We start from the raw sequence: 23,090 nt of genomic DNA, 5'->3' as shown, positions 1-23,090 counted from the left end.
GAGGCTCTTAAGGCCAGGTACCGGGCAGCGGTGGGGGCGAGGGGCAGTCCTTCCCCCCCGCATGCTCCCCCCTCCCCACCACCCACCACTGCCACACCTACCACCACCATCACCACCACTACCACCACCACAACCACCACCACCACTGTCCACACCAGTAAGTCCCTCCTCACTCACCACCTCTTAGTCTGACCACACGCCTCCCACTCGGTTTTGGCTGCTGGCTGCCCTACACAACGGTCACTCCTGGTCAGATCAAGGAATGAAAAGAAGAATATTTATTAGGCATAGTTTTGGGCTCTTCTTGGCTCCTAGTAATTGCAACTATTCTAAATTCTTGAGTGCACTTTGGGAATGTTTAGGGCACTACTTGAATCAGTCACCTCCCTTGAAATCACCTTGACTGGTTCTGGTCTGATGGTTGAAGGTTTAATATTAATAATTATTGAGATCAAAGACCCAGGTCAAGTTTGTAAGTGATTGGCAGCAGTTTTTGAGGACACGAATATTAGCTGAATAACCGATTACCCTTATGTATGTAGCAACAACAGTTGAGGTGATTCCTTAAGAAGTGTGAGGAGATGTGGTCATTTTGGATCTTGTATAGTTTATTGTTCTTTTTTCTGGTGGTGCTGGTGGTCACTGCGGTACACCTCATTGTGATCAGTTCGCTTGACTCCCTACTCATTTGCTTTTGTTGGTGATGCAGTGTCTTGAGTCAGAGTTTTGAGTAGCATGTAATATTTCAGCAGCAAGGAATAGCCCATGTAAGGTGCTTTAATTGTACATAAGCAAGGATACCACCAAATTAATGTGCCCAAGCTCAGTTTTTGTACATTCTGTTTCACCAGGCCGAACTAGCTGTGTTGTACCATATATTATAGAAAAAAAAAAAAAAAAAAAAGTGGTGACTACAAAATGTGGCAACACATTTATGTGTTGAGTGTTTACCTGGGCTTTTCCTTTCCCTCTGGTGCTGGTGGTTGATGGTGATGCATTTTGCCCTCTCAGTTGCAGACACTTTCCTCTTTATGCTTGAGCTTAGCATGAAGTGAAAAGACAAAAGTGCCCCACATGTGATGAGTAGGTTTTGGAGGTCTTGCTGTGCTTGCCCTCTGTTGGTTATTTTACTTGGTATTTCCTTGTGTTACAAGCTTGCAAGCTTGTACATATGTCATTGTATATTGCTATTATTTTTCAGATTTTAACATTTGTTCATTATTTATTGTACACTACCTTTTGGTCTCTATAGAGTAACGATTAATCTGTGTAGCTTACTTCATTCAACAGCTTGTATATAGCTAAAGGTATCTTTGTAAATTGGACTCGTCCAATAGTATGAGTTGAATAGTGAGAAATAATTGAGATATCACCAATGCTGTAATGCCAGGATGTCAGATAATTTGAAATGGTAATGGTGCTTTCATTGTAGGTCAACATTTAGGTGTATGCCTAAATATATGACTACTTAGCTGAGGTGACATAAAAGTAATACAATCACTGTTGTTGGGCTTCATAGCTCCTGGTTGTGATGGCATAGCACTGAAGTGTGGCAGGACAATATAGTTGCCATTGTGTCACACAGTGCTACCAACAAGTAAGCAATGCCTTACACAGTAGGACATTCTGCAGTATCCACTCAGCCTGTGCTTCCCTGAGTCATGATTCTTTTCTGAAGGTTCATTGTCTCTCCTGCAGCTGGTGTAATGGGGTTTGGGCCAGCCAGACGGGGATACGGAGGTCCTGGAGGTGAGGATGATGCCCTTGTGGAGGGCCTCGGGGAGCTGGCACAGCTTACTGTCAATAATGAAGCAGATGCTTCATATGATGTAAGTATTTAGAGGTTTTATGCTGTCATCATCACCTTGATTGCTTTCTTTGTGAGTGCCATGACATTTGATTTAATTTGGTTTCCTTGGAGTCTTGATGAATATTTAAAAAGTTGTTTGTCTTTTCCTTATGTGAGTGCTTTTGTTACAGATTTCAACCAAAGAAAACTTCAGAAAGACGTGGACAGCCAAATATACCTTACGCTCACACTTTGACGGAGTGAGGGCACTCTGTTTCCACCCCCAGGAACCCACTCTTATCACAGCCTCTGAGGATGCAACGCTCAAACTCTGGAACTTGCAGAAAACTGTGCCAGCCAAGAAGTAAGACTTGTTGCTTTATCTCTGCTGCCTCACTCAGCTTTTGAATTTGTTGGCTGTGAAGGATGTGGCAGTAGACTTGAAGTATTTGTTATTATTGAATCATGCTCTCTGAATAGGAAAGAGTTGATTGTAGAAAAGCACACATCTTTGGAATAAAAGCACTTTGTTGTGCAGTTTAAGGCTATAAGCATGTGGTGGGAAGTGCAAGTGATGCTGAAACTTTTCCACAGTAGTTTGGTATCAGATTAGATACAGGTATCTTGAGAACATCAAACCCACCCACAAATAGTAAAGAACATAATCTCTACCTCAGGTCTGCCTCCTTGGATGTAGAGCCTGTGTACACCTTTCGGGGCCATCTGGGCCCTGTGCTGTGTCTGGCCATGAGTGGGGACGGAGAGAAGTGCTATTCTGGTGGCATAGATGGAACCATACGCATCTGGAACATCCCATCCTCTAACATAGATCCTTATGATTCTTACGGTGAGTCCTGTTAGTGTGTTGATCTGCCTGGCATTGTATCTGTCTGTTTTATCTGTGTATGTCTGTTTTTAACCCTTTTTTTTATAGAACTTCCTTGAAGAGGTCACACCAATCCAACATTTTCTTATCCTTAAGTTCTCAAATATTTAAATACACAAATTTTGATAATTTCTTTTATAAGTAGTCTTAATATTATTGATTTATTCTTATTATTATATTGAACTTCAGTAAATGAGTGGTTAGAATACAGTTTTATGATTATTCTTTTTGCTTTCATCTTTGCATACTAGTCCTGTCTTTCTCATAACCTTTCTTTTTCAAGTTAATATGTCACCTTTGTGCATCTCTTGATGAAATTAATGGTTTGAATATCTTGAGCAGAGCCGAGTGTGGTGGCTGGCAGCTTATCAGGCCACACAGATGCTGTCTGGGGCCTCACCTTTAATCCGCAGCGGCAGCATCTAATCTCCTGTGCTGCCGACTCTACTGTCAGATTGTGGTCTGCTGACACCCGGTCTCCTCTGCTCTACACATATTCTGTTGAGAGAGGTGTGATGGATATGCTTTGTTTGCTGCTCTTATAAAAACTCGTTGACATTTGATTTTAGTACTGAAAAGAGAACGCTGCTGTAGCCACTTGTATTATGCAACAAGGAAAATTTTAAAGTGAAAAACATGAAAGACTTGGTTGATATACTTGCATGTACTTGAGGTTTATTTTATGTGGTAGATTAGCATTTTTGAAGTGAAGAGGACTTGTTGTGAAGAAGCATTGTGCCAGATGAAACTATTGAAGTTATGTGACTGACACCTATTAAATGAGGGCAGGAATATTATCTTTTCTTTGTTGGGGACTAAGGGCTACGAGAGTGGTGTGAATGAGTGTGAATGTGAAAATTGTGCATTTTGTTTTGGCTAGCATAATTTTTGGGGAGATAGCTTTGGTATATATATATATATATATATATATATATATATATATATATATATATATATATATATATATATATATATATATATATATATATATATTATATATTGATGTTTACTGATCCTCTGTTGTGTTTCCAGATGGCATACCCACCTCAGTTGACTTTGTTTATGAGTCAAGTAACCAGTTTGTCTGCAGTTTCAATACTGCCAATTGTGTCATCTTTGACCTGGAGACTGGCAAGCCTGTGATGAGGTTGGACACAGAACCTGACCAGGGCAGCAACTCCATTAGTCGACAGATAAATAGAGTAAGTTTGAAGCCTTCCCTTGTAGGACCATCAGACACTGCAGCTCAACAGCAAGTGAATTGGTAAATTGGTAGACATGTGGATTTGATGTAGTAAGGAAGATTACTCACTATGAAGGAACTTTGCTATGTGGATTTAAGATGTAGTAAGGAAGATTACTCACTATGAAGGAACTTTGCTACGTGGATTTGATGTAGTAAGGAAGATTACTCACTATGAAGGAACTTTGCTTTGGATGAAACTATCCAGGCTCTGCAACTAATCCCTGTAAACTGTGTGCTAAAGTACTTCCTCTTTTTTGTCAGTCTATTGGGTTAGAAGAGTGGTGTGAATGTGTGTAAATGTTAAAATTAGGTGTCTTGTTTCGGCTACCCTGTTTTGGGAGATAGCTATAGTATGCATATGAATTTATAGCAGATTTTTATTATAGATAATGACTTACACACCAGGTTGTGTCTCACCCAACGCTGCCACTCACTATCACTGGCCATGAGGATCGCCACATCCGCTTCTGGGACAACAACAGTGGCCGGCTGGTGCAGTCCATGGTGGCCCACTTGGACTCAGTCACTTCACTGGCAGTTGACCCTAATGGGCTCTACCTCCTCTCTGGCAGTGAGTGTCTTTCTGTTCTTTTCCATAGTAATTATATTTATGACAGCATTTTATCTTATTACTTTTACATTATTTTGAATGTATTGAATTGAAGAAAGTTTTATATTTCCATGTAAAAGATTCAAACAAATTTTATATTTCCCAGGTACTGGGGTACAAATTTTCATACTGCATAATTTAACTTGTAAAGGACGATGTGTCTTGTTACAGGTAGAAAATAATGTGTTGTAGATAAGTACGTGCTCCAACAGATAATCAAGAGCATGTCTTAGGGGGTCTGAAGCCTGTGTAAAAGATATATTTCATGTTGGGTATATTAGTAAAATATGTAGAATTATGATATTTGCATTGGCACCAGTGTGAGTAGTGTAAATATTGGTCTTTTCATACTTTTCGCATTATCTTGAATAGATTGAGAATTTCTTGAATATGAAATTGATTCCATGAATTATTTCATTTTCACTCTCTCAACAGGCCATGACTGCAGTATCCGTTTGTGGCAGCTGGATAGTAAACAGTGTGTACAAGAAATCACAGCCCACAGGAAGAAGTTCGATGAGAGTATATTTGATGTGGCCTTCCACCCTAGCAAGCCCTTCATTGCCAGTGCAGGAGCAGATGCACTGGCCAAAGTGTTTGTCTGAAGGTTAGCGCAGGAGTGTCTTGAAACTAACCCAACCCATCTGGTGGAGGGAAGTGTGGTGGTGCCAGGCTGCAGTATTCCACTATGAGCCATAGGAGACGTAGCGTGCTGTGTTAATGGCTGTATCGCAGTGTCCACTTGGGAGTTTGAAACCTGACAACACTAGTTTTCTTCCCAAAATAACTCCTCTTATTGTTTTGGAGGCACATGTTGAGGAAGTTCATGATATTAATATTTTAAGACCATTAATGCTGTTACTGAATTAATTGGAGGAAAACTAGTATATTCTTGTCTCGGGCTCTCTCTCCCTTTAACAACCCCACCAGCTGCTCCCTCCCAGCCCCAGCCACCAGTCCCAGTAGCTGGCCAGCTCTGTGGTTCAATCTGTGTGCAAAGATGGTTCCCGTTATCAGTGGTGTCTACAGTGTTTTGGGTTACTCAGATGCTTCATTGACTAAGAGATAACAGTTAACATTAGTCACTCAAATTGAATAGTATTTTTTATAACCCTGATGAACTCTTCCTTACCAAGGACTGTCCTTGGTGGCTTTTCATAAATAATCCCCTGCCGGCAGGATTCTGTTCATGAGGCTTTGGTTGCTGCAACTGTCTAAAGTTTGCTGATAGTGTATGGTAAGATTGAGGGATATGCATATATATGTATGATTGTAGTGTGTGTGTGTGTGTGTGTGTGTGTGTGTGTGTGTGTGTGTGTGTGTGTGTGTTTGTGTTTGTGTGACAAGAGTGGTATGCATGTATTTTTGCATATTAAGTGTATTTGTGTTACATGCAGGTGTGGATGAGTATTTGTGTTTAGCGTGTGAATTGTGTGTATTTGTGTGTTAGTTTGTGTATGTGTGTTTGTGTTTTTTTGTTGAAGTGAAACTTCAGAATTGTATACAGTAACCAAGCCTGCCAACATCTGCTGAAGGGGACCAGCAAGCTGTGAAACTAGAGCACTGCTTGATCTATGTCCTCAGGCAGGCCACCTTTTTCAGGCTGGGGGAACACAGACACCAAGGGGTGTGAGCCACTATGGCAAAACCCAGAAATGGAGATGAAGGTGAAACTAGCACAGGGTTGCAGTGGACAACCAGAGCTCAGTTAGACTGCTGGCGAGGTGAACTTAAAACTCTCGACTAGTCTTTATAGGGTTAATGTGGAAGTTGGCCCTGTGGTGTGAGAAATCTGGCTTACACGTGGACATTTAATCATGGGACGGTTTACATTCTTATATTTATCTGTACATATGACAAACAATTCACTTCTTGCTCATATTAGTAGGCATATGTCAGTGTCAAATGTTGCTGGGAAAATGATTTGTCTTGTGCTCACAAAGAAGAGGACAGAACTTTATCCTTACTCTGGGGGTAATGAAGCCCTCTATGCACTGCTTAAATCCTCTTGCACTTAAATTTCCTTTTAGTCACATTGTTTGCCATTAGCATTTATTTATTTATTTTTTTCCAGAAATAAAAAAGTCATAGATAATTCATGAAATAGACTCTGCAGAAATAGCAACAACCCAAGTTTGATAAAAAGCAGTCAAGGCTTTGTTGTGGTGTCAAGGAAGCCTCCTTACAAAGTGACTATTTTTATACCTTCATATGATAATGTATACATAAATATATTTTATTACACAATACCCATTATTTTCCCATCAACAATTGGCATAACCTACCCTCATTACAACCTTAACAGGCATTACGTTTCCAAGATGTGATGCCATCAGATGTTTTGAGCCTTGGATGTATTTGGTATAAGGAGTGTATTACAGTTATGCAGAATTGAAAATGCTGAAAGGGTGTAATAGATACTATTATACATAGGAGAGTGACATGTATGAGGCTTCTTTAACACAGTGCAGGGATTATTGCTACCATAATGTAACTGAAAGGGAGGGGAAGGGAGGGTAGGGAAGGGAAGGGAAAGATAGGGAAGGGTAGGGAAGGTTAGGCAATAGAAAGGAACCTCTGGAGAGATCCCCCTGTCTTATATAGAAGGGTTATCAGCAAGGTGTTGAGGTGAGCATGCCTGGCAGGGGGCACACCACCTGGCTGTCTCCAATCCATAGTGGACTTAAAAGTGTCTTGGCATTATTACTGGTCTGTCTTTGATTGTAAAGCTAGAGACAATTAAGCTCTTAGTTGATATGGTAGGGTTCCTTCCACTGTAGTCTAGGATGATTTTAGACATTTTACCTCAATTTTAGAGACTTAGGTACCTAGTGAGGAACAAGAGGAATTACATCTGTTTTTTAGCCTTGGATGTCTTTCCAGTGGTGGACATCTTTAATACTACCTGTTACCCCAGTGACTTAAGCAATACTACAGACTGCTGCTACTCAAGGGGTAACCTCATGTTCTGTACTAGTGCTTGAAGCTTACACTTAGGCTCAGTGCCAGGATGTGGTGAGGTTTTATATACATCTTTCGTGTGTTTTAAAGTGTTAATATATGAGTGAATGGCATGCTTGTGAGTGCTTTATTGCAATTTATTACAAAAAGAATCTTGTATAAAATTAGTGAAAGTTGTAAAGTGAGTTGCCATAAATTGAAGATATTTATGTAATTGTAATGTACTGTATACTTTATCAATAACATTTCAAGGCTCAAGAAATCTGATGATCATTTAAATTATGAACAGCATTGCATACATATTAAATTTATTGATTTTACAACTTCAATGATTTGGTGTCTTGAAGCAGATGTGCTGACAGCCAAACACTGAGATGTGAAGTTTTTTTGTTTTGTGTTGAGGGTTGACACCTATGTTGCTTATACTTTGCTATGTGAACTCCCATGTCTATGATGAATTTAGTAGTAAGGACAGCTCTTTACGATGCATTGCATATTATGTGAGACTTGTTGAAGAATCTTTTTCTAACAGACGGCATGACTGTGTAAGAGAACTGTAAATTACTATAAATATCTGGTATGTGTAATTTATTATTAATATTATCTTTTTTAATTATTCAACAAGAAGAGGGTCCAGGGCTGGTGCCTCCATGTGCATGATTTCCCTGTACACACACACACACACACACACACACACACACACACACACACACACACACACACACACACACACACACACACACACACACACACACACACACACACACACACATACATACACACATACATACATACATACATACATACATACAAGTGCTGCCTCACCTGTGTTCCTAGACAGTGTTCTGAGGACCTTAGAAATTCCTGCTCCAGCACTCCACTAATGGGTCTCCCTTGATGTTAATAGTCATTGCAAGCTTTGAGGAGTTAGTAATTTTTTCCTGATATCTGTTGCCATCCCATTGTATGTTGTTCCAATTGCCGCTAGGTGTTGGCAACTCATTATTGTTAACATTATAAATGCAATAACCTTTGACCCCATCCTTCCTTCCCCACACCCTGAGGACGTGTTAGTATTAGTGTTGAAGCCCCAGATAGTACAGGTCGTCACCATTGGCTACAAACGCAGGAACATACCAACACACTTTTGTCTTGTAGTCTTGTTTTTGATCCTCAGTATTATTTCACGTATCTCTCAGTACGTAGGGATTGCCTTGGTCACCTGTTAGATGAAAATTCTCAATTATCAGTTGAGTACCAGCCATGAATAATATTGTAATTTATGTCACAGGTGAATAAAGAGAAAACTGGTATAGCCAAGGTGTCTGTGACATTGGGCCAGCATTAGGACTTGTGTATGACAGACTGCAGGTGAAGAACAAGTCATGCTGATCATCACCACTCACCACCTTTGGCTGCTGCACCTATCTATTGTCTTTAAAATTACAGTGGAACCTCGCTATTTGTACAGTTTGTTCCAGGAGGTTGTTCAAATTGCAATTTGTACGAATGGCAAATAATTTTTCCTATAAATTATGTAAATTAGGTTAATCTGTTTCATACCCACGTGATTGCTAATTTATTCCTTTATAATAATACTTCAAGCCTAGAATATATAAATACTTTGAAAAAGTAGTATGACTTACATTGCAACCAAATGGATATCGAATTATAGTAGTAGTATGAGATCTCTTGATCATAAAGGTCAGTAGATGAGATGGAACTTTCAGTCAGTGGCAGAGATGCAGCGTGGGAGTGGGTGAGGGTGAGGAAGGGAGCAAGAGTGTGGATGGTCATCATACATCTGCTTTGCTTTTCATAAGTTATTGTTTAAGAAATGTCACCAGCAAGTTGTTGTTTTGTTAATACAAACTAACAAAAGTTTTCCACTTGATCAATTATAGGCGATCAATTATGGTTACTCCTTTTGCTACATTAGCCCATTTTATTGCATCTTTATTTTTTAGTGTGAATGATATGGTTGATTTCACCATATGATACTAAGTTGCCAGGTAGGAGACATGAGTTACACTTTCAAACTTTGCAATGAGTTCTTTCAATTCAACTGCTTTCCTTTTATGCTTGGTTTAATCATGGATTTTTTTTTATCCATGGCTGCACTATTTTTGATAAAAATAAAGAACAGCAATAAAATAGCACAAAGTTTCACAAAGCTTATGTGGATGGTGCTTACCACACAGAAGTTAACAAGGTTGACCTGAAGTCACTGTGTGGTGTGGCCAGTAACAAAGTGACATTGCCTGCAATGCAGGGCAAGCTTACATGTGGAGTTGAATTTTACATGAACAGGTCGGGCAAACGAAGAGTTGTACGATTAGCGTGAGGTAGACGAATGGTGGGGTTCCACTGTTTTTTTTTTTTTTTTTTTTTCGCTATACAAGTCAAGTGGCTACGATGTGAGCCTATTCCATGAGTTCTTAATTTTTATGAAATTTACTAGTTATAGTCAGTGTTTGTGAGTGTTGGCTGAGGTGGTGATTTACTTAACTGAAAGCTCCAAGTGGAGGCTGCTCAAAAGGACAACTGGCGAGTGGATTGAATGTTTTGTATTTGAGTTTGCTACCTTTGAATTATATTTATTCTTGTGAGTTTTAGTGTTTTGTCTACTTATTTTGTATTTTTGTATATATACAGTTATCAGTCACTAGTTGTCCTGGAGCAAAACAATGTAAGACGCTTAATTCTTTTGTTGTGGAAGAACTAGCACTTCATATTCATCCTCTGAAAATCTCATTTAATCTTAACTCATTTAATCTTAATACTTTGCAGTGCCCAGCCACCTGCCGTGGGAAAGATGGACACTTAGTGCTAGGGAAGGTGGTGCCGTGTGTTCTGTGTGCTCCACTGGTTATGACTGAAAATATTTGCACCCTTTACTTGATTTCTTGTGCACTTGAATCTTACCAAACTGTGAATGGCCACATCCAGCCTTACTTTGCCTTCATCTGGCCATGGTCTGCTTGGCCTAGGGGCAACACACAAACATATGCCAGTGTCTCACCTCTTGAGTGTCGCAGGAACCTCTTGCCAAGGAACAAAATACTACTACTACCCAACTTGTAGATTGAAATGTTCTGAGTTTTGTAAAATGCACTTGTTAATAATGATCCTGCATTTTAATTATTTTATACATTTTTAGATGACTATTTTATATATATGTATTTAACATCTAGACGTCTATTCTGGGGAGGCACCTGTTTCTGGATCTTATTTAAATTTTTTCCTTTCTTTATATTATTTTATTTAATTTTTTTTTACATTTTAAAAAATTAATGTGAGGTGACAAGTGACATCAGCCGTGTCGCTCGGGCTGGGACCCCCTGCCACTACACATATATCACCTGTATGTAGCCTTGTACATGTGTTAGAGAGAGAAAGTAACAGTAGGTCTGGACTGACTTGACTAATCATCCTTTTTTCTACTTTTTAATTATTTATTCTCCTTCATTAAAAATTTCCTCCATTTCTGTGATTGAGATGTGAGGCAAGAGAATGTTCTCTCCCTGACTAGATTTTATACCAATGTGTTAAGGGCCATTTTTCCAGTGATGTAGCAGTGTTGACCCTGAAGTCTTAAGCTGTTTCCCAGGACTTTTGCAAATGTCACAGTCACAGTTCAGGACTACTGCTTGTATCTTAGCAACAGTAAGTAATGTAAGAAACAAACTTTGTGTATTTCATGGTAATTTTTTTAACCTATGATATTTAAAGTATCTTTGTAAATACTGTACTTGAATAATGTTCTGTTGAAATGAAACACAGTTACTCTGCTAGTCTTAGTGTACAGTACTAATATTACTTCTTTGTGGTGAAATTAGATATGGAATTCCCTCATGTTTTTTTGTTGTTTAGTAACCCTGTGTACCCTGGATGACTGTCAAAGAGCTTCTAGCGCTAAGCCTCAGTAACTGCCATCAGCACTCCTCTGTAGAGTATTGAGGACATACATTAGCAAATCCCTAATGACAACAGTGAACGTTGTTAAAAATTCTTCATTGGTAATACTGGCTAAAAGACATTTTACACTAAGGTTAAGATAACAATCCTGTACGGAGAGAGGCATCATTTATTTATCTTAAATCTAGACATCTCTTTAGCTCATTGGGGCCATGAGGTCCTCAGGTGCATGGTTTCAAATCCTGGCTACTGCCTGAGGGCAGGAAGGGCATCCATTTCAGGTAATGGTTTCCAAATGCCAAACAAATTCAATGTCTTTAGTTAGGAGGCACCATCCTAGCCCAAATAGACTAGAGGAGTCAGATTTACCCCTCCCCAATAATAATAATAATATAAAAAAAAAACAGCTGCACTGGTGCCTTAGATATAGAAAGAGTGTTGGAATGAAAGGTACTGTAGTTATAAAATGGGAGAATAATAATGAGTACATCCAGTCATGGTTAGTTTCATGAGTAAGTAGCATTTTCTTCTCGGCTTTATTACCAAGACACTAGAGAATGTTGCCACTTGCATCTAGACATTGACCAGCAGTGTTAAGTATTTATTCTATAAATCCTAGAAGTTAGAAAGTAAGGGAAGCTTTCTGAAGTGTATAAGTTAAGACCGCAGGCCATTCACACATGATACTGTAAAGTATATAATAAATGAGAAAAAAATAGTAGGATAGAAGATGATGAAGAAAGTGTTCATTTTATTGGCCTTGTCTGCCCCAAAAGAGGTCTTGTAATCTAGGGGTTGTTTGAGGGAGTCTGCTGGAGCCACATGCACAGTGGTGATGCCCATGGGAGCCTTCAAGCTGTGCAGTCTCAAGTTTTCAATGAAGACAAGTGAAATGATGATGATGAAAACCTGGGAGATGAGAGAGACATACCACACATCAATAAGCTTGAGATAGGAGGTCTTGGGGATGGTGAGGCTACCCTGGCTGAAGAAAGCAGCCAGCACCAGTTGCGATGTCAGTGATACCATAATTCTGTCCTGGGAAGAAAGTCTTAAGTCAGGGAACATTATCTGCTTTCTCTCTTACAGTATAGATATGTGCAGAAAATTAGGTAAAGCTAACTTGTCTTGCTTGTTCAACCATCGTAACTGATTTGTGATGCAGGACTGGTACGTAACGTGACTTGTGATAACAGGGCAAGTACAGGCAGTAATTCCCGTCCTTTTAATAATCCACATAAACTATGCGGTTAGAACATTGATAATTAAAAGAAAACCTTTAGCTTGAATTTTTGATGATGAAACTAATATGGTTGCCACAATATCTTGGTGCTAGAGTTGTACCCTGAGACTACCCTCTTAAATGTGATATCTATATCTGATATCAAGATAAATGGAATAGAGTGTTATCTAAGAATACGGCAGGGAAGGAAAGCCAGATTGCATTCCACTCCCTGTATGGACGCTTTCAAGCTTCAAAGCGCCCGATGGACAGCTGTACGCAGTAGGCACAGCGTGAGGCGAGGTGACGACATACGTGGTATCATGCTGGGGGAGAAGTGTAGGAACTTGGGAAGGGTAAAATGTCAGAGTAAGGGGGGAAAGAAATACGAGGCAAGATGTCAAGGTGAGTGTGGAAAATACTTTACTCCGCAGGCAATAAAGCAAATAAATGTCTATAATACTGTAGGCTAGTTAATGACGTGTGGTTAATTGATAGAACTTACTAGACAAGGAATAAGTGTATGATAATACTTCCATAAATATTTGTGTAACTGAAATGATTACTAAATTCTTAACATTACAAATTAAATGAACTACAAACGAAACACTAACGTAAAATTCACGAGTAATTAAGAGGCTGCGAGTCTCACGGCAGTCCACTGATAGCCACCACAGTAATCACTGGGGACTACTTACACTTCAGCTAAAGATTACTTGATATTAATGAATTGTCTGAGGCAAGGTTACTGGACTTACACGCAAAGGATCGCTGCTATGAACTATCCTAGGTAGACTGGAGCGCCAAACATCTTTCTGAATTCCCCTATTGGCCATTAGAGTTACTTGAAAACACGCATTATGAGCTTATGACGTGTGATAACTGCAAGTAAGTGATATTTCTTTCTCCTGTGGTAATTTGTTTCATATCGAGGAGTATCAGGACGAGGTGAGAGAGGTGTGAGGAGAAAGGGATGTCAGAAACTCAGGATGAGGGGAAGATGGTGCTGGTTTACCTCAAAGTCGTCAATATGGAAGAAGAGCGTTGAGTAAGAGATGACCACCATCATGAGGCTGGGCAAGAAGGCGTTCATGGCGTAGTACTTGTATAGATTAATGAACTTGAGGTTTAGCTGACCACCAGTTGAAGGACCAGAGAATCGAGGAAAAAAACAAAAAAACAAAGCATAATTCTACTTCCACCACTCAATGTTCAACACTAATTATATGTTAGGATGAATAGGTTCAGAGGGACAGTAATAAAGTAACAATAATATATTCATCAATTCTTCAGTTTTTGTACGCAGAGACACATGATATAGAGGTGGCCCACAAACGGTACTTCAATGTTCTGTCTCTACCGAACTTCACATTTCTGTCGACAATATTGTCAATTAGTCGAAAACTTTTCCATTCTGCGTGAACCCTACCCTTGACTTCTGGTATAAAGCCAAAGATGTCCTCGATAAATTTTCCTCATATTTCCCTTCTCTGCTTCAATCTAAACTTCTCCGATTGTTAACATCCACGTTTCCTTTCCGCAGGAAGTTTGCCTATCATTCAGCCGTTCCCTGAAAAGGATAACTCCTATAATTCCTCAGACTACCGACCTATTACTTTAATTTCCAGTCTTTCTATTTTTTAAGTCTATCCTCAACAGGAAGGGTCTTGAACATGCATCACTTCACAATCTTATATTTGTTAGCCGGTATTAGTTTTGTTGTGGCCACTCCACAGGCAATCTTATGACTTGCCTACCTACATGCCTGCATGTATTTACGAGCTATGCTCGTGCTGTCCTGTCTCCATACCTATAGTCGTCCACTGTGTGTGTGTGTGTGTGTGTGTGTGTGTGTGTAATTCACTACGGTCGTCTGCTGGTCACCCAGTCAGTCTTCCCATTACGGAGCAAGCTCAGAGCTCATAGACCGATCTTCGGGTAGGACTGAGACCACAACACACTCCACACACCGGGAAAACGAGGTCACAACCCCTCGTGTTACATCCCGTACCTATTTACTGCTAAGTGAACAGGGGCTACATACACAAGAGGCTTGCCCATTTGCCTTGCCGTTTTCCGGGACTCGAACTCGGGCTCTCTCGATTGTGAACCGAGGGTGTGTGTGTGTGTGTGTGTGTGTGTGTGAATGTGAATGTGTGTATACTGACCTTCATGCTGGTGACCTCGTTTACCGTTACATCCCCAAGTGCCTCGTCCACTAAGTTGTATTCTAGCAGTTGCCGTGTTCCAGAGAACTCCAGACCCAGTCCATCCTGGAGAACATATTATTACGTATTATTATTATTATCATTATTATTATTATTATTATTATTATTATTATTATTATTATTATTATTATTATCATTATTATTATTATTATTGGATCCTGAAGCCATAGCTATTACTATAGTGAAGAACTGAATATGAATGCCCAGTGTGTCATGGCGGTAGTAAAAGGTGGTTCAAGATCTGTCTAAAGATTGAGAACGTACTACTAGTGCTGTGGAAAGAAAGTACTGGTATTGTTAATTGGGTACTGCTGGTGGTGCAAGGTAATACTGGGACAAAAGACAAGATGATTGGAGAAACTATGAAATGGAGGGAGTAAGATGAGAAGTGCGTGTCATATTGGGCCAGTGATGCACCTTGACCAGCCTGCCTGAGGAGTCGGTGAGATCCTGTACGGTGAAGTAAAGGCGGCACCTTTGGCTGTCGAACGGGTACCATTGCAGATCCAAATCACACCGGAAATAGAGAGACTTGTGCATCTGGTACACCAGGCTGTTGTGTGACCCTTTGTAGGCGTCCTCTGTGGAGAAGCGTACCCTTGAGGTCGTATCTTTTATGTAAGAGGGCCACTGGCTTAAAGGAGTAAAAAATCTGAAAAAAGTGAATTTGTGTGTCTGTTCCCAAAGGGGCCAAATATTGGAGGATTTGTGTCTTGAAAACTCCTCTTGAAGTTAATGTCATAGAAGAGTGAAAAGATAAAAACAGGCAGGGCATTCCAGAGAATAAGGGTTCGGTGAAGGTGTAGGCTGAAAGGCATGTGGTGGACATGTGTTGTGAGGTGCCAGAGCAGTGAGGAAGGAAAGGCAGCGTACCTTCATGGTGATAGGAGTCGTCGTCGTCTTCAGGCTGGGTTAGTCGCTCTACATAGAGGTCGCTGCCGTCGCTGGTGCTGCCCTGTACCCAGCTGTTGGTGCCATCGATCACCACGAGCTTGGGCGTCCATATCTTAAACTGGTCCTTGATTTTGTTGCGGCGGTAATCCTGTTGCAGGTTGAGAAAGGTGACGCGTGACTCGTTCCAGCGTAGGGTGATGATGGTATCCACCGCAAGGGTAAAAGACTGCACATCAAACTTGCGGATGGAGGTGATGTTAATAAAGAGATAGAGCGCGGTGGGGAGGGAGGACTGGCGCGGCGGTGGTAGCGAAGGGTTGTAGCCCTCTGCGGTCTTTACAACCTCACAGGTCAACTCGTCTGAGTCGTCTGGACAATCTGTGGAGAGGTCACATCGCCGCCACGAGTCGATGCAGGTGCCGTCGTTGCACGTGAACTCGTTCTTCCTGCACGCCGTCAGCAGAAGTTCGACCTGCGGAAAGACAGTTGCTTACCTGGGTCATTCCATCGCCTCAGAGGCACACTATAGATTTTATTGCAACGCAATTACATGACAGCAGGCAGCCTCACCTTTTTGTGGCGGCACTTGTCACCCTCCACTTCCCACTTGTGCAGCCCCAGAGGATAGTCCACCTTCTCCAGGATGCGTGCCCGCAGGTTAGGGTAGAGGCGGCTCTCGATCACCCAAGCGTCGTCAACCCACGCCACACGGCTGTGCACAGCACCATCAAACATGGGCTGGTCGTTTAGATATTCATGAATATACATGGATCGGTCAAACAGAGAAGACCTGCACAGTCCCCGCATATGTATAAGTGGATAGGCAGTGAAGTTGCACACAGAGCAGGTGCTGACGGAACAAGGTGCGTGGTACCACTCGTAAGGATGGAGAGCGCCGCCTGCCAGGATACACTGGTAGTGCTCGGTGACACTACTTGAGGCCAGGGACAGGTTGTGCCAGGTGAGGGGCTGCCTGTCTCCAAGAGTTAACCACTGCTCGGTGGCCAGATCTCCGCGGGCGCCCACCCAGTACAGCCCCTGCCACATGTCCTGGCAGGACTTGCTGAACCGCACAAACCTGTAACACAGAATGCAGTCACACTTTGCCCTGAGGCACAGCCTGTTGTTGCTGCTGCGGCTGCTGTTTCTATTTCAGTGCAGACCACGTCAAGATGCACCTGTTGAAAATGTCCTGGTTTTCGGGGCCGCTGGTGGGCAGGGCAACTTGTCCTCTGAACTTTTCGCACCAGTATACAGCGTCCTTAAAATTCTTCTTCCTCGGGAACAGCATAGCGAAGCTTGTCTTGCTTTTGCCACACACCTCGGCTACCGACACCTCTATTTCCTCCGTAGGTCCTCGCATCTCGAAGCTCCTTTGCTCGAGGCTCATCAGCACGGGTGTCTGAAGCAGCAGCTCGTCCTTGAAGCAGCCAGTGAAGCTCTCGATTTGCGCGGTGGTGAGAGCAATATCATAGAGGCGCAGGTCAGCCAACTCAGCGTGAAGACTTTGTGAGAGATCAAATTGCCCTTCCAGAGTGTTCGCGCTCTGCCCTACTGTCATCTCCCCGCCGCCTTCCACTTCCAAGCGACGCCACCCGAGTTTGGATATGTCCACCTCCAAGCCCACCTGTTCGATCTAACGGAATACAACATAACGGGAAATTACTAGTCTACTTGCGTCAGCCAGATGGAGGGGGAGAAGAAACCTGTTCATACTCACTAGCGTATCGTAGACGAATGTAAGGTTACGTGCGAGGAGATGCAGGACGAGACACAACGGCTGCCACTCATAGAGTCTGAGCGGCACCTTGAGGCGTGCCTTGACGCTGCCGCCGCAACACTCAAACGCTAGCCGACCCGCCGTGCCCTCCAGCCCTGCCGCAGAGAGAGAGAGAGAGAGAGAGAGAGAGAGAGAGAGAGAGAGAGAGAGAGAGAGAGGGAGAGAGAAAGCCAAGAAAAAAATAAAAGAAGAAAAATGTTTGTTACTTATGGGCCTGATATGCAACTGTTTTCACAATCTCGATGAGTAAGCTACATATAATGTGTGTGTGTGTGTGTGTGTGTGTGTGTGTGTGTGTGTGTGTGTGTGTGTGTGTGTGTGAATATTATACTTTTGCTAAACTTTATCATCATCTTCTTCGATCGTTCTTCTCTCTACAGTTATTATAACTAGCATATTTGCTGATGTTTGTTTTTACTTTCTACTCTTTTGTCTTTCTTTTGCATTTGTGTCACTCTGTATTTTGGTGTCAGTGTCTTTACATGTATTCTTCTATAAGTCTGCATGTGTCCCTCCTCCCTGTGCATCCGGGGCTCACCCAGGTACAGCTCCTTTGGCGAGGCCTTCAGCTTGTAGCTGACGAGGGGCATGGTGCGGGTCAGGTGAAGGGGACGCACGTGCAAACACAAGCTCACCTGCCAGATCACAGAGAGGAACACGTGAGGGAAGGAGAGGGCAACAACATAAACGCAGTCTGAGGCATCGTTAGGAAGGGTGTTGAGAAAGTAGGCCTCCTTAGTGTTTTTCTTATGAAATTAAAATTACTTGGCAGTGTAATAGTTAAAGGACTCGGAAATATATTAAGAGGTAACGAACGCCAAACTATATGTTCAACTCACTTCGTGTCATTTTAATCCAGCATTTTAATCCATCAGATGTCCTAACCTTAATGACACCGTTGTAGCGACGGCCTTAATATCAATCTTTATCTTTTATACAGCTGATTCCACTGCTGCCTCCATTGTTGCGTTCCCACTTCAGAATACAGAGACTTGCTTTCATATATCTTTAAAAACTATTATGATTTCAAGGAATCGAGCCTGCGTATACTGTGACCTCTCCACTAAAGGTGATAAGACCAAGGCTTGGCTAGATGACCTCACATACCACTGAATTATCAATACGGTGCACAGACAGGGTGTGGACAGTACTTGCTTGGGTTGTGGACAGTACCTGGGAGAGCTCGCACCGTACCTGAGCGAGGGTAGGGATGACAGTGGCGCCTGAGTGGAGAAGACTTTCTGATGTGGCAGTACCATTGGTCTGCAGTCTTATCCCTGTCAGCCCCCTGACGCCCCCTGCCTCGGCATGGCAGGAGGAAGAGGCAAGGGCAGGAAAGAATGAGAGAAGGAGAATATTGGTATTGAACTTATTGGTTTTATTATTTTATTTGTATATATAAGAAGTTTTAGAATGCTCTGTTTAAACACACACACACACACACACACACACACACACACACACACACACACACACACACACACACACACACACACACACACACACACACACACACACACACACACACACACACACACACACACACACACACACACACTTCAGTCCAGGAAATAAGTAAAGGAAAATCTGTTTCTGGGAATAAAACAATGTGGTGTGGAAGTTTGGCTTTCTCCTGGCAAATCAATTAAGAGAGTCTTTTGAGTGTATTTTTACCTACAGAGTTGGTGGAGTACTCGCGTTTCACTTGTCAAAGTGCGAAACTAACATGTCGTTGGATGTGAACAGGAAAACGGAGAGTTGAACCCGTATTTATGGTTCTTTCACCAGAACTATTTTCAAAGACTAGGGAGATGACTTGTTGGCTTTGCTTTTTTCTTTTCCTACTCACACCCTAAGAACTTCGAGAAACTTAATGTAAAATCATGATAACGCCCTTGAAAGTCCCAGCCATTAGAGCCTGTTAGAAATATTGGAACTCAGATCCCAAAACGTTTAATACAAGTCAAAGCATCCAACTTTACGCAGTTCTAGCACTGAAATATTAAGAAGGTGCAGCCGGCGTAGCGTCACACAAACAGACGGCGGCTAACATTCCCTTCAGAGCTTTCGTCGAATTTTAAGAGACAGAATGATTAATTTTGTAAGATGTGTTTCCTTCTAAAAGCTTTACTTATGTGTTGTTTTTCCTCCGCTAGGTGGTGGGAACATAGAGACAAGTGATGTGCGCCTCGAGTCACGTGGGAATTGTCAAATCAGCTGGTGTTTCTTGCTTTGATGGAAGAGCACGATGAACTGAACTATTCCTCTAACCACTAATCCTCCAGCCATTGCCTCCACTTGGTCTTCTACTCACAGCCTCCATTTCCACTCCCTTATCTAGACTATCACTGTCACTGCCTCTCCACTGCCACCTACAGTCACGACCAAGCCCAGGAAGAAGGTGGGAGAGACTTCTGGTCCGTATTTACTGACAGCTCCTTACTCTTGGTGGCTTTAAGTAGGTATTGCCTTCTTAACACACACACACACACACACACACACACACCCCCGCTAGCTCAGTGGTTAGAGCGCTGGCTTCACAAGCCAGAGGACCGGGATTCGATTCCCCGGCCGGGTGGAGATATTTGGGTGTGTCTCCTTTCACGTGTAGCCCCTGTTCACCTAGCAGTGAGTAGGTACGGGATGTAAATCGAGGAGTTGTGACCTTGTTGTCCCGGTGTGTGGTGTGTGCCTGGTCTCAGGCCTATCCGAAGATCGGAAATAATGAGCTCTGAGCTCGTTCCGTAGGGCAACGTCTGGCTGTCTCGTCAGAGACTGCAGCAGATCAAACAGTGAAACACACACACACACTCTCTCTCTCTCTCTCTCTCTCTCTCTCTCTCTCTCTCTCTCTCTCTCTCTCTCTCTCTCTCTCTCTCTCTCTCTCACCTGTACAGACCAGCAGCAGCAGCAGCAGCACACGCCACACCTGGGGATGCAAGGGATTATTAGTAGCCTCACCTGAGACACCCCCTGATTACCTTAGCTGTCTCTCTGCTTTGCTCCTCCTGTTTACCTTCACATCTCTTGATTTACTGATTTACTCACATGTTTATTCGATTTTATCTTCTGTCTCTCTTTCTTATTTTCATTTTCTATTTTTTTCACTGTTATTGTTTTCTTTTCTTACCGTCTTTGTGTTGTTTGTGAGTGTTGTTTGTGCTGGTGTTTGTCTAGCTGTTTGTCCCACTGCCTCTCAAATTCCACGTCTCAGTTCGTGTTTGTGTGTGTGTGTGTGTGTGTGTGTGTGTGTGTGTGTGTGTGTGTGTGTGTGTGTGTGTGTGTGTGTGTGTGTGTGTGTGTGTGTGTGTGTGTGTGTGTGTGTGTGTGTGTGTGTGTGTGTGTGTGTGTGTGTGTGTGTGTGTACTTGTCTTAACTCTTATTTGTTCTACCCGTACACTCCCATACACACCGGTCTGGCCTCTCAGGTAGCAGCACCTTTTCCGTAAAGAATCCACGCCCATTCTCAGGTCCTGTGTATTCGTCGATTTCCCCATCCTGTAACTTTACGCACTATCACTCATCCTCCTGTTTGTTGGTCTATTCCTCACGTCCACATTATAGTCCCTTTTTTCAATTTTGTTGTCATAAGCCTTTTATCTTTATCTAATTTTCTATGAAGATCGTATAGTATTTAGTTAATGAGATTATCCGAAACAGGTTGATTTCTGGGAAATCGTATTTTCAGCAGGAAAGCAATAACTAAGGTAGCTACGAGCAGCATCTTTAATGGGCCAAACGTTTCGACATTTCATCTTATGTCATCATCAGTGGTCTAAAATAAAATAAAACGATAAAACAAATATAAGTATAAAAGAATAAAGTAAAAATACAAAGAGAATTACAATGGTAAAAATTCACACTATCATAAGTGGGTATGCTGACAGAGTATTGTTGAGGATGGCTTTACTTGGGAAATATATAGGGATTCCAGTATTCTTAAACTGTGTCTATTACAGGTGGCGAGGATACGGAAATGACTGAGATTGGGTTGAACCTTACATGAGAGGCAGTGGTCCCGTATCGCGGAAAATGGGGCGTTGTGTAGCGGGCGCCCTGTTCTGGCAGACTGGCCTAAATGCTCGCTGGCTCGGTTTATAAGTGAGCGCAAGGTGCTACCCACATACTCAGCCTGGCAGCTGGGACAAGTGAAACAATAAACAGCCGACGAGCGTAAGGCAGTTGGCAGAGTGTCCTTAAAGAGGAAAAAACTACCTATACATAGACTATTTGTAGACACAATACGAAAATGTTTATCAGGATAATATTTTGTAAGTTTTTCATATAGACCCCTTTCTAATTTCTTGGAAACCTCACCTAAAAATGGAATACGTAAATAGATTGTTTCTTTGGCAACAGTGGTAATTGGATGTTTAAGAAGGTATTTACTTTGGAGAAAGTTATTCAGAGTTTTCTCAAACAGGTTGGTGGTGAAGCCATTGTTATAGAAAAATCCTTTAGGAAAGTAACTTCATTATGGAAATTTAGGTAAGAAGAAGACAGAGCAAAGGCACGGTGTAAGAGGGTACGGACTGAATTGATTTTGAACCGGAAACTGCAAAAGCTGAAAAACTAATACCGAGGCCAGAAAATGTAGGTTTACGATAAATAGAGGTGGAAAGTCTACCATTGATTTTTGTGATGTTTAGGTCAAGGAAGGGGATTTGTGAGTCTATTTCAGATTCCATAGTGAACTTGATATTGTCATGTTGTGAGTTAAGGTAATGTAGGAAATGGTCTGCATGTGATGCTTCCTTAAAAAACACCAACGTATCATCAACATATCGTATATATGACATAGGTTTGAAAGCGATAGGACAATCATCGAGCCAGTTTCGTTCGTGGTAACAAAGGAAGATGTTAGCGAAGGTGGGTCCGAGTGGTGAGCCCATCGCCACGCCGTCTGTTTGTTTATATAATTCATTGTTAAACACAAATAGATTATCCTTAACACAAACACGTAGTAGATTCGTAAATAGGGATTTTGTCATATTTTTAAAAATGTCCAGACCTGAGAACACAGAGTTTACAGATATATCTATTGTCTCATCCAGTGGAATGTTAGTAAAAAGTGACTGAACATCATAGCTAACCATAAAACACGATTCTGGTAGTCTGTAGTTCGAAAGGGATTGAGAGAGTTCATGAGAATTTTTTACAGTATAGTTATTAGTAGTGTATGGCCTAAGAATGGGAACCAGGAATTTTGCAAGATTATAAGAGGCACTATTATATGCCGCAATGATAGGTCTAAGTGGGACAGAAGGTTTATGAACCTTAGGAGTCCATACATCACAGCAGGATTCGAACCAGTGGGTTTCAGAAGTGAAGCTTCTTCCTCATTAACAGCACCAAGAGTTTTAAGATTATTAATGAAGCGTGTGATTTTATCTTCAACTTTAGTTTTGAGCTTATAGATGTCATCGAAAACAAGTTTAGAGAACTTAGTATCATCCTGGAGGATATCACGCATTTTAGAAACATAATCAGACTTGTTTAAGAGAACAACGCCTCTTCCTTTGTCAGGTCTACAGATCACCAGGTCCTTGTTCTTAC

General features: G+C 41.7%; 2 protein-coding genes across 3 annotated transcripts in view; one reads left to right on the top strand and one right to left on the bottom strand.

Moving 5' to 3' along the window:
• The window catches only part of LOC123509384 (striatin-3-like), a 28,100-nt gene extending 16,749 nt beyond the window's left edge, over nt 1–11,351 (top strand). The window contains exons 9-16 of the mRNA XM_045263659.1: nt 1,699–1,829; nt 1,981–2,153; nt 2,467–2,636; nt 3,018–3,185; nt 3,708–3,877; nt 4,327–4,492; nt 4,967–5,138; nt 10,283–11,351. Coding sequence (XP_045119594.1) covers nt 1,699–1,829; nt 1,981–2,153; nt 2,467–2,636; nt 3,018–3,185; nt 3,708–3,877; nt 4,327–4,492; nt 4,967–5,136 — 1,148 coding nt within the window. The 3' untranslated portion in view covers nt 5,137–5,138; nt 10,283–11,351. The remainder of the gene's footprint in view (nt 1–1,698; nt 1,830–1,980; nt 2,154–2,466; nt 2,637–3,017; nt 3,186–3,707; nt 3,878–4,326; nt 4,493–4,966; nt 5,139–10,282) is intronic.
• A 223-nt stretch (nt 11,352–11,574) lies between these two features.
• LOC123509383 lies at nt 11,575–21,981 on the bottom strand. Of its 2 annotated transcripts, XM_045263657.1 has the most exons (12): nt 21,537–21,981; nt 20,424–20,463; nt 18,729–18,832; nt 18,073–18,169; nt 17,475–17,629; nt 16,933–17,390; nt 16,325–16,832; nt 15,734–16,226; nt 15,278–15,441; nt 14,801–14,905; nt 13,648–13,764; nt 11,575–12,448 (listed from the first exon to the last, which is right to left on the bottom strand). In XM_045263657.1, exons 4-12 carry the CDS (start codon nt 18,122–18,124, stop codon nt 12,068–12,070), a joined length of 2,433 nt encoding a protein of 810 aa, XP_045119592.1. In that variant the 5' UTR covers nt 18,125–18,169; nt 18,729–18,832; nt 20,424–20,463; nt 21,537–21,981; the 3' UTR covers nt 11,575–12,067. The 2 variants fall into 2 exon arrangements, with proteins under 2 accessions (XP_045119592.1, XP_045119593.1); XM_045263658.1 differs by lacking the exons at nt 11,575–12,448; nt 13,648–13,764 and adding an exon at nt 13,781–14,202.
• Between the last annotated feature and the right edge of the window lie 1,109 nt (nt 21,982–23,090).

Source organism: Portunus trituberculatus, chromosome 27, assembly GCF_017591435.1.
Source record: "Portunus trituberculatus isolate SZX2019 chromosome 27, ASM1759143v1, whole genome shotgun sequence".
NCBI lineage: Eukaryota > Metazoa > Arthropoda > Malacostraca > Decapoda > Portunidae > Portunus > Portunus trituberculatus.
This window is presented reverse-complemented; position numbering and strand designations above follow the sequence as displayed.